Source organism: Trachypithecus francoisi, unplaced genomic scaffold, assembly GCF_009764315.1.
Source record: "Trachypithecus francoisi isolate TF-2019V2 unplaced genomic scaffold, Tfra_2.0 Contig01440, whole genome shotgun sequence".
Classification (NCBI taxonomy): Eukaryota; Metazoa; Chordata; class Mammalia; order Primates; family Cercopithecidae; genus Trachypithecus; species Trachypithecus francoisi.
In genome coordinates this window covers 15,255,429-15,265,645 of record NW_022681431.1, presented here as the reverse complement: position 1 = coordinate 15,265,645, position 10,217 = coordinate 15,255,429, and the positions used below count along the sequence as shown (strand labels likewise).

At 54.9% G+C, this 10,217-nt stretch overlaps 1 protein-coding gene across 2 annotated transcripts in view; it reads right to left on the bottom strand.

The window, feature by feature from the left end:
- Positions 1–3,137: 3,137 nt before the first annotated feature.
- The window catches only part of SCARA3 (scavenger receptor class A member 3), a 38,885-nt gene continuing 31,805 nt past the window's right edge, over positions 3,138–10,217 (bottom strand). For both annotated transcript variants that reach the window (XM_033229349.1, XM_033229344.1), the window contains one exon: positions 3,138–5,237. In XM_033229349.1, the coding sequence (XP_033085240.1) occupies positions 4,786–5,237 (452 nt within the window). In that variant the 3' untranslated portion in view covers positions 3,138–4,785. The remainder of the gene's footprint in view (positions 5,238–10,217) is intronic.

Here is a 10,217-nt window from a genome sequence, read left to right as displayed (position 1 = left end):
ACCTAGAATAGATGAAACACCTTGAGATGTTCTAATATTTAATAGTTAGTTCCTCACTTCAGGGGATTTCATTGGACACCTATTTTGGAGACCTTTTGCTTAGGGAAAAGGCCTTTGGGAAGTCAGGGGGCCTGGCTGAGGTCAGCACCTGGTTTCCTTTGAGAAGCTGCCAACTCTCCCAGCCAGAAGCACACTCCTGCTGCCATCTCCTGCACTGCTCTCGCTGGTAATGTTAGTAACGAGGCAGCTGGAACGGGGAAACCCAGCAGCCCTCAGTGTGAAACCTTGCCACAGCTTTGTCACTAGCTGGCTCTGGGACCTTGAGCAAGTTGATTCTGTGGATCTCAGCAATCTCAGATGGAAACACAGGTCTCATCTAATTTCCAATCCCATCTTTCTATAAGAAGTAGCTCAGTATAGCGGCTTCTAAAAATCCTGGGTTCAAAATCACTTAACATCTATGTGGCCTTGAGTGAATGAGTTAGCTTTTCTGAGCCTTGCTTTCTGATCTATAAAATGCAAACACACTTTACTTGTGAAGATTAATTGAGATTATATATATAAATCCAAAAAGCCAATATTTTTCTATATCTCCTGCACCTGTGGCTCTCAAGTTTTATATGGGGCGTCAGAATCCGTGGGAAACTGGGCGAAATAAACATTCTGCCCCGGCCTCCCCACACCCCGTCCCGCCCCATTCCTCCCATCCCACTGCATCCCTGATTCTGAATCAGAGTTTCTGGGATGGAGGCCCACAATCTACATTTATTTATTTATTCATTTATTTAGAGATGGCGTCTCACTGCATTGCCCAGGCTGGAGTACAGTGGTACAATCTCAGCTTACTGCAACCTTCGCTTCCTGGGTTCAAGCAATTCTCCTGCCATAGCCTCCTGAGTAGCTGGGATTACAGGTGCACACCACCCTGCCCAGCTAATTTTTGTATTTTTAGTAGAGATGGGGTTTCACCATGTTGGCCAGGCTGGTCTTGAACTCCTGACCTCAAGTGATGCACCCGCCATGGCCTCCCAAAGTCCTGGGATTACAGGCATGAGCCATCACACCCAGCCCGGCAATCTGCATTTTGAGGGACTCCTGCCTGCTTGCACTGCACCAGTCTGTGTATACCACCCTCCACACCAAGTACAGAGTCTTGCACTTGGAAGTGTTCAAAAGAAAACAAAAGGGCAAGACAGGAGAAAGCAAGCAAAACAAAGGGCCTGTGCTCCTGCAGGTCAAACAATCCCCAGCCAGGCTACTCAGCACACCACCCACAGGTCAAGGCTTGCCAGCCCAGCCTAGCCCAGCCCTGCTGGAAAGTTCGCTGTGGTCAGACCATGTTTTTCAGCTCTCTGCTCTCCTCTCCCGTGGCTGTGTTTTGACAGGTGTATCCAGGGCTGGCGCAGCAGAAGTTGTCAGTTCAGCCCTGGCTAGGGATGAGTTGGAGGGAGGGCAGAAGGCTTGCCCAGTCCCCTGTCCTGCCTGGGTTGGAGAGGTAGTAAGGTCGCTGGGGTGAAATGAGTGAGCCGGCCTGGGGTTTTTAGAGGCACTCAAAGGACATGGGCCAGGTCTGTGGCTTCCAAAAAGCCCCTGCTCTCCTTAGAAGGAGCCCAGGCAGCCTGGCGCGGTGGCTCACTCCTGTAATCCCAGTACTTTAGGAGGCCGAGGTGGGTGGATCATGAGGTCAAGAGATCAAGACCATCCTGGACAACATGGTGAAGCCCTGTCTCTACTAAAAATACAAAAATTAGCTGGGCATGTTGGCACATGCCTGTAGTCCCAGCTACTCAGGAGGCTGGAGAGTAGGCAGGAGAATCGCTTGAACCCAGGAGGCAGAGGTTGCAGTGAGCCAAGATAATGCCACTGCACTCCAGCCTGGTGACACCACAAGACTCCCTCTCAAAAAAAAAAAAAAAAAAAAAAAAGGAAGGCCCAGGAGTGACTTCAGGGCTTTGCAAGTCTGGTGGGGATTAAAATCATCCCAATGGTGAAGGCTCGGCTTCTAATCTGGGGACTGAAATTCTACTGGCTGTTACCACTCAATGTGGCTTCAGACTTCACTGGGGCAGGAACACTTCCCAAGAAATATGTGGTAAGAGGCCTCCTGTGGACCCTCACCAATAGGAAAGTAGTCTGAGAACTGGATCTACCACTAGCCAGAGATACCAGACCAGAGTTCCAGCCCCAGATGTGCAGCAAACCCCTCAACTACTCTCAGTCCTTGGTTTGTCCCATGAGAAGTAAGACTTGAGCCTCAGACCCCGTCTCCCAGATCCCTCCCAGCTCTCACAGTTCAGGGAGTGTGAAATGAGACTTGCAGGGGCTGGTGTGCTGGCCACTCACCTGCAGAGGAGCACGCAGCACACCCACTGTGGCCCAGGAGGCTCTTCACCCATATAATAAGGACCACCGTGACAATGGCTGATGTTTATGGTGTGCTGAATATTGTCAGGTGCTGCGGACATCTCAGGTGTCAGTGGGGAGGAGGAACCTCATGCTACACACTACAGAGGAAGCAGTGAGGTCCATGTGAGGCGGCCATGTTTGGCCCCATCCTCACTCCCCTGCCCTTTTACTCACTTCCTCAACTGAGCACCAACCCACCAAAAAAAAAAAAAACCCAAAAACAAAAAACAGGGCCCCAGGCTTGCACTAGGTCACATCTATTTTGTCAGTAAGTGAAGCTGCTGTGCCGACTCACAGAGGATCCGGCTGTCTTCTTCCGTAATCCGCAGACCCTACCCCTTGGGGCAGGTCTGGCCTGGTCTCTGCCTCCTTTCCTGTTCTATCTCCTTGTCTTGGAGACAAAAGCCAGAAGCAGGAGGTGTCACTCACATGTCCAGGCCTGCCCCGTTTTCTAATCTTGTTTTAGCCAAAGAGCTCCAGGGTCAAGCTGCAAGATGCACGGGCCTTACCATTTCCCGCTCTGTTCCTGCTCGCTCCAAGTAATTCCCTCAGACGCTCTACGTCCCTGGCCGAACTCAGTGTTTCTAAAATGAGATTAGACCCAACTCCACAGTGAGATTGAATTTCTGGGGGACCCTTGTCACTGGTTCTCCTTCAGAGGCTCACCTGGAATGCAGCCCTGAAGGCATCATACCCTCAAGTCAGGCAGAAAGGACTCAAAGACACCTCACTCCTGGAAATAGCTGTTTACTGAGTCAGTAATACTACGCAGCATGGTATTATCATATGTGGACAGGAGAGTTACATGGCCATGGGGTGTGCGGTGCAAACCAGTTGCACATCCAGGACAGTCAGGAAGGTGCAGAAAGGCTTTGGGCAGGGAAGGGCTGTTCTCTGGGTCTGTGTTGGGAAGGAGAAACTCTATGCCCTCACCCTGGGTGGGACGGGGGGTCTGAATCTGTTTGAACATAAAGGCAAAGCAGCTTTAGAGCAAGTGTAGCCAACAGGAGACCTCCACCCTGCGGGGTGACTTCCCAGCGCCCCTCTCTGCCAGTGTGTGCAGGAAGTTGGTGGGTGCCAAGGAGGGATGACACGGGGGGCCTCCGTGGGTGTCCAGGCCCTTCCCACTCCTAGCCCAGCTGGCTGCCCATGAAAAGAGGGCTCGGGCCATTGTGGGTCCTGGTGGGACAATGTCAGCACGCAGCTGTGCTCAGGAGAGCTGGGTGCAGGAGGTGACAGCTGCCCTGTTGCAAGGGGTTGGCCCTTCTACGGCTTGTTCCTCCCCACCACTCCAGAGGAACTCCCTTGGAGAATGGGGCAGGCCAGCCTCAGGGACAGCAAGGGAGGCAGCTGTGCGTAGAGAACCTTCTGGCCTGCCTCTGTCTCCCATCTCCACTCAGGCCCAATGTTCCAGGGCCTACAGAGTGCCACCGTGCAGATGAAACTCCTGCTTGGATTCCTTCTAGGCTGCTCCTGAAGGGCAGAGGCAAGGATGAATTGAGGAATTTTCTGGACATGTAAAGAAATAAATGTTGAACTCTCAGGGAGCGCTGTGTGCAAGGCCAGAGAATGTCGGCCTCGTGGCCCCACTGTGCTGTGACAGACAGGGACAGCTCCCGGGTATGCTGTTCCCTTGCTTGTGGGGAGGGTCTGGGGTTGCCAGGTCCACTTTGCCTCTGGAGTTTTGGCAGTAACGCCCACCCGCAAAGGTTTCCTTGGGGCTTTTTAACCCCGGGGAGCCCTGGGAAACTGCTGGTCAGCATGGGTGCCCAGAGACAGATGTGAGATCTTCCTCCCGAGGTAGCTGCCTCCCTGGCGGGCTCAGTCACAGGAGAGGGGCGTCTTCCTCTGCCCTCTCCTCCTGCCCAGCCAGGGAAACCCAGTTGGCCCACCTGGCCAGCAAAAAATCTGTCTATGTGCATGTGTATATATGTGTTTGTGCGCGCATATGTGTGTGTGTGCATGTGTGTGCCTGTACACATGTGTGTGCATGTGTGCCTGCATGTGTACGTGTGCACGTGCGTGCATGTGTGTGTGTCTGCATGCATGTGTATGCGTGCATGTGTGTGCCTGGATGTTCTGCATGTGTGCGTGTGCATGCATGTGTATGTGTGCATGTATGTGTGCCTGTGTGCATGTGTGCATGCATGTGTATGTGTGCATGCGTTTGTGTGCGTGTGTGCATGCATGTGTGAGTAGGGGCTGCCTTCCTATGGTACAGTTACTAAGGGGGAGCCCAAAGCTGCAGGGTCAGCCCTGGGGAACCCCCTCATTGGAATCAGAGGACCACAACTGTCTGTAGGTGAGCCTTTCTGGGGCCTGGATCTGCTCTGTGCCCCTCAGGCATTCTGTGTGACAGTGTCTCCACCCCAGCCCTCCTCAGTAGAAGCTCTGGCTTCCTGGTGGGCCTGGAGGCCCGGGGAGACCAGGGGGACCCTGGATCCCTGGTTCACCCTTAGGCCCCATGGCTCCCCGCTGGCCTGGTGACCCTGTCTTCCCTGCGATCCCCGGTTTTCCCTGAGGCCCTGAGGGCCCTGGAGACCCTGGAGGCCCTTCTGGCCCTGGGGGCCCTATGTCCCCTTTTGGGCCTGGCTGTCCTCTTGGCCCTCCTGTTCCAAAGCTGCCCTTTGAGCCTTTGAGGCCTGGGAACCCTCGAGGGCCAACAGGGCCCCTCTCTCCCACAGGCCCGGCTTCTCCGGGTTGCCCCTGAGGACCCTGGGATCCTGGGGGGCCCAAGCTGCCGGGGTCTCCTTTCGGGCCTCTGCCACCAGCAGGCCCTTTCACGCCCATATCTCCTTTGAGTCCTCTTGGTCCTGGAGGGCCAGGGGCACCTGAGGTTGGAGAGAAGATGGGAGAGGTCAGTCTTTGAGGGGCTCCCCACCCGAGGCTCGCCCACGAGCGGAGCGGGCACGGCGACAGCCTGAGGGTTGGACAAGCCCAGCAGACACTCACTTCTCACTGCAAGGCTTGCCGATAGCTCCACACACACAATGAGGTTAGGGACCGAGGGGCTGGTCAGCTTCGAGAAGGGGCCAAGGTTGTCCAGGATTGCCTGTCCTGCTCTGAGGCCAGTCTGACCTTCTCATGCACGGTCTTTGACCACTGTATTCACCCCTACCCCACCCCCATGACTTCTCAGACATTTGGGAACAGGGTTGGAGTCAAGTCATGTGGAGGAGAAAACCAAGAAAGTGCGGCATGAGAAATAGGTGTGTCCCAGTGTGAGTAAGCAGGCACAGTGACAGCCCAGAGAAAGGTGAGTACCTCCAGGAAGCCCACCCTGATCACCCAGCCTCTTCACCGAGCTCTTAAGGCTACTGCATTGTGAGTCTTTTCATTGACACATAGAAAGAGAAGTCACCACACAGTGAAAGCAAACACTGGATACTATCTGGCGGGCCCTGCTAGACTGTGCAGCCCCAGGAAGACGGCAGGAGCCACGGCTCACATCCCAGCCCTGGACACAGAGAGCCTGGCATGCAGTCAGGAAAACTCAGTATGTGCTCGAACAGGGTGATTCACCAAGCAGCCGTGGACCCTCCTTCGAGTCTGGCTCTGCATGAGGGCCTGTGGGAGATGCCAAGATGAAGATACGGCCCTTCCTTAAAGAGCCCTATCTAGCGCCCAGGACAGGGGTCTGATGACCTCACCTCCTTCTGGCTGTGTGGGTCTGAGAGTCTCCACCCCTCATAGCTGTGCCAACCCTGAGGACACAAGGCAGAAAGTGGGCCTCTCGGGGGAAGGGATTCTGCATGCTGGGAGCTGGGAGCCCTCCATTGCCGTATCCAGTTCTGTGGCACAGGCCCCTTCATCCTGGCTGATGCTACCTGAGCCCTCTGCTGTGCCCTTCTCTGTTTTCTTCCCAGAGTGTTTCTAAGTGGAGCAGAGTCAGTGAATACGTCCTCTATTATGACCTAAACTGGAAACCAAAGCCCAGACAGAGCCAGCCCCACCAGAGCCAATAAAAACCTTCCAGTCAGTTCCCTGACACCACCTGCCCTTGCCCACCTCCCGCCATGGGGATGTGGCCCTGCATGGCTCACGTGGCCTGCCAGCAGCACGGCTGAGATTCCATTGTTGAGTTAGCCAACGATGAAGGGTGACCAGCAGCAGTGGCAGCAGCCTGGCCTCAGAGAAGCCGGGAGGGAGATGCCCTTGGCCTGCAGGAGCTGCCCTTGGCCTGCAGGAGCCCCTGGCAGCTTGTCAGCCAGAGTGCCACGGGCCCAGGCTGATGCCTGCACAGGAGCCACCTCCCGACCCTGGCAGGACCTGCAGGGAACCAGCAGAGCCATAGCGTCTGTCTTCACCCCACCTCTGCTCCTGGCGCCTGGGCCAGCTGAGGTTTGGAAAAGCAGAGAGCCATACAGAGGTGGAGAGGCCCCCCAAAGCTGTCGGTGGTGTGGCAACACTGGCAACACTGTCCTGTTCCAAAACTCAGATTTCATCCACAAGATCATGTGCTCACTCAGCTTCCAAGGGCCCTGCAGCTCCGTGACCCCTTATCCTGCCACTCTCTCCTCCCTGTCGGGGTGGGCACTCGCCTCCTCCCTCTGCCCCGACTCCTCCTGGGCTCACTTCTCCCCCAGGGCTGGTCTCCTGCTCCCTGGTGCTCCATTCTCTCCACTCTCACCTTCTGGGTGGACAAGTTCACAATCCCCATCTCTAGCCTTGGCTCAGGAAAAGCCTGAGAAGACTTGTTGGTACAAGGACACCCTGCCCTGCACCCACACACAGCTGGGGCCCCCTCACCTTCTTCCGGAACTCCATTCCTTTCTATGCCACCATCTTTGGCAGACAACCTCTCCTCCCTGGTCCCTAAGAACACAGCAGCCAGCTTGAGGATTTCTTTCTTTTTCAGAGACAGGGTCTTGCTCTATTGTGGCTGGAATGCAGTGGCACAATCACAGCTCACTACACCCTTGAACTCCTGGGCCCAAATGATCCTCCAACAGGCACATGCCACCAGGCCAACTCATTTTTTTATTTTTTTGGCAGAGATGGGGTCTCACTATGTTGCCCAGGCTGGTCTCAAACTCCTGGGCTCAAGTGATTCTTCTGCCTTGGCCTCCCAAAGTTTTGGGACTGCAGGCATGAGCCATCCCACCTGGCCTGTATCTGTGATTTCTAAGGGATTCTATGCCAGCAGCAAAGGAGAAAAAACACTCCCTCCTCCCCACCAGCCCCCTCCAGCTCCTCTTTCCTGGGAAGCTCTGGAGAGCCTTTCCCTAGGTGTGGAGGCCCAAGCATCCACATGCTCCTGGTGGATGTCTGTGCAGAAGCCTCGGTCATATCATTCCCTTCATTGCCCAGGAGCTGCAGCCTAGCGTGAGTGGAGGGAGGATGCAGGGAGAAGGGTTCCCTCCCTCTCTATATGCACCCCTAAGCCACAGCTGCTGCTGCTGACGCCATCTCTGAGAACCCAGATGGGGGTGGGAGGTGTTCCAGGCAGCGGCCGTGAAAAGATAGAGTGGACGATGTTATTGGGGGCCTGTCTACATCTTGTGGGCCTCCGCGTGGGCTACTAACAGGTGCCTATGGTGCCGACAGAAGCCTCCCTCGCTGCCCGTGTCACGGCTGGTGGAGGGAGCTGCTCGGTACTGGTGTGCCATAGTCAGCCCTGCTCACTCTCTGCCTGCTCCGTGCCTTCTCGAATCTCCCACAGGGTGGAGAAGGGAGGGACGTGAGAGCACTGACATTTGCCAACTTCATCAACTGAGTGTCTGCTATGTCCCAGGCAGGAGGCTGTTGCTCCATTTTACAGATGACAGGGCAGGTGCAGCAGTTGGCCACGTGCTGAAGACCACAGTGCTGGGGTCAGGATTCCAGTCCAGGCCCGAGAGGCTCTGAGACCCAAGCTCCTTCCCCTACACTGATACCTTGGCTCCTGTGCCACTCCCAGCACTGCTGGGGCCTACAGACCTGGGTGCTGCCTGGAGGAGAGAGAGGCTGCAATCCTAGGCGCTGCCTGGAGGACGAGGACTCCAGAGCCTTTTTCTAAAGAGTGCTTCGGGGTCCCCGCTGACTGAAAAGAGGACTCAGAAGGCTGCCTTCCTTAGGTGAGCAGGGCCCCACCTGCCCTCCAGGCCAGCCATGAGTCATGCAGGCAGAGGACTGACAGCAGGCGTGACCTGGTCTGGTTAGGGAAGAAGTCAACAACTGTAGTTTAGTAGTTAGTGTGGGGGCAAGGAATATGGACAAAGGCTGACCAAGGCCCCTCCAGGCCGGGGTGCCACTGATCTTACAGTAACAAGGCAGGGGTGAGGGGCAGAGGAGAGAAGGGCTAGAGAAGGGCTAGTGGCTGCTCTGAGCTGAGGGAAGGCACTTCAGGCCACCAGGGAAGACGGGCAGCAGTGGCTGAGGTGCGTGGGAAGGAGAGGGACCGGCACAACCTGGAGTCCGGTGGAGGGGGGCGGCCATGATTACTCAGGAAGCCACAGGCTGTAATCAGGCTCTCCAGGCTCATTAGGGTCCAGCCACAGCTGACCTCACGTCTGGGACCATGGAGTGGCTGGCTCTGTGGTCTGCGCTTGGGATAGGGAGGAGGGGGTGGGGTGAGCAGAGTGCCCAGTGTCTTGGGCATCAGCACTACCCACCCATGGGAGGGGCAGTACATGGCCCAGGAGGAACCCATAGTATATCTTATGGTCAGAGGCAACTGGCTTTCTTACAAGGACAGAAGAAAATAAAACAAAGGGGTGCCTCTGGAGGGATTGGCCTGGTGCTGTAGGAGGCACATTGGCGTGGACATTGGACGCCCAGTGTTTGAGTCCCAGCTCTCATATTAGCAAAGTGGGTGGCTTGGGCTCAGGCTCCCCTCTGCTCCATGAGAATATTGGCCTGGCTCAGGGACTCTCAAAGCTGCTTGTTGCCAACTGAGGGCTGTTAAAAACATGCCCGGGGCTTCTACTTCTGCTTACGATGGACTAGTTTAGGACAGATTCAACCTCCCACGGAGAACAAACAGAGCGGTTAGAGAAAGACCAAAACATCCTTCTGGAGGCTTTGGAGGGATACCAAGGGCCAAGATCCCGGAGAAGAGAGGCCCCGTTGAAGTCAGCCTGACATCTTTTCCTCTCCAGGCATTTGTGGATTTGTGATTGGTTTGGGCAGAGAGGCTTAGAAACCAACAAAACGCTGCAGCTATTAGGTTGAGAAGCTGAGTGGAGTTTTTAGCAGCATCACAGGGCTGAGAGAACAAAAACTGTGTCAGGGCCACCAAACCCTCTTCACTGTCACCTCCCCAGGTTGCTCCTTGGGCCTGAACAGCAGAATGACATGACAGTCTGCTTTTTCCTCCTTCACATGTAAACTCCTGAACACTTCAGCATGGAAGTAGGATGGAGGGTGGTGCTTATAGAACACATTTGCAGATTGAATCCCTTTGTATCTTGCCCATCTTGGGCTTCTGCCTTTTGTTCACACTTTCATTTATTTGTTCACCGAGCAAACATTTCTTGTACTTTCCAAGAGCCAAGCACTCTGCTGGGTCCTCGATGAGTAACACAAGGAGCCTAGGTCTCCAAGCAATTTATCATCATAATAATCCTTTATGCAGGGCACCCTTTCATATTTTACAGGAACTTGTTCACACCCATTGTGAACACTGATCCTCACAATTACCCTATGGGATACAGGCAGGAAAAGCATTAATATTTCTATTTGCAGACGAAGAAACTGAGTTCAAAGTGTGGCTGGGTGTGATGGCTCATGCCTGTAATCCCAGCACTTTGGGAGGCCAAAGGTGGGAGGATTGCTTGAGCCCAAGAGTTTGAGACCAGTCTAGGCAACAGAGTGAGACCCTGTCTCTACAA